The following is a 551-nucleotide window of genomic DNA, read 5'->3' on the forward strand; positions in this document are numbered from 1 at the left end:
GTCGAGCAGCAGGCTCTTCAGCCGCACGAACGTCGTGTCGTTGGCGAACTCGCCGCCGTCGAAGACGAAGAACGGGCGGCCGCCGAGCGACGCGACGTCGAGGCCCGCCGCGTCCCGCACGTCGAGACGGTCCGCCGCGATGATGCCGAGCTCCACCATGTCGAGGACGTGAAAGTCGAAGTGCCGCCCGAGCACGAGGTTGTGCGGCCGCTTCTTGCTGTCGCTGCTGAAGCAGAAGAGCGAGCAGTCGTTCTTGAAGCCGAGGAACTCAAGGTGCTCGCGGCCCTCGAATGGGTGGAAGGCGTTGCGCTTTCGCAGCTTCTTGCAGTGCGGCTTCGTGATGGCGGCGAGGTCAATCAGCGCGTCGTTCACGACACTACTCGTCCGCGCCCCCCGGAGGAAGAGAACGCGCTTCGGGTTCTCCACCACCTTCGGCTCGTATTTCTTCAGGGCGTGGCGCGTCTTGAGCGACTTGGGGGCGCGGCGCTTGAAGCCGCCGATGGTCGACATTACGCTCTTAGTTGGCCGGCTGCGGAGCACGGGGTGGCGTG

At 65.5% G+C, this 551-nt stretch overlaps 1 protein-coding gene across 1 annotated transcript; it reads right to left on the bottom strand.

The window, feature by feature from the left end:
• On the bottom strand, positions 1-510 carry DQ04_22221000 (putative ribosome biogenesis protein; the record flags this gene model as incomplete). Its single annotated transcript, XM_009318078.1, has 1 exon — positions 1-510. A coding segment is annotated over one exon (510 nt), but the record flags the coding sequence as incomplete, so codon positions are not given.
• Between the last annotated feature and the right edge of the window lie 41 nt (positions 511-551).

Source organism: Trypanosoma grayi (genome assembly GCF_000691245.1).
Source record: "Trypanosoma grayi strain ANR4 Tgr_2222_V1, whole genome shotgun sequence".
NCBI classification, from domain to species: Eukaryota; Euglenozoa; class Kinetoplastea; order Trypanosomatida; family Trypanosomatidae; genus Trypanosoma; species Trypanosoma grayi.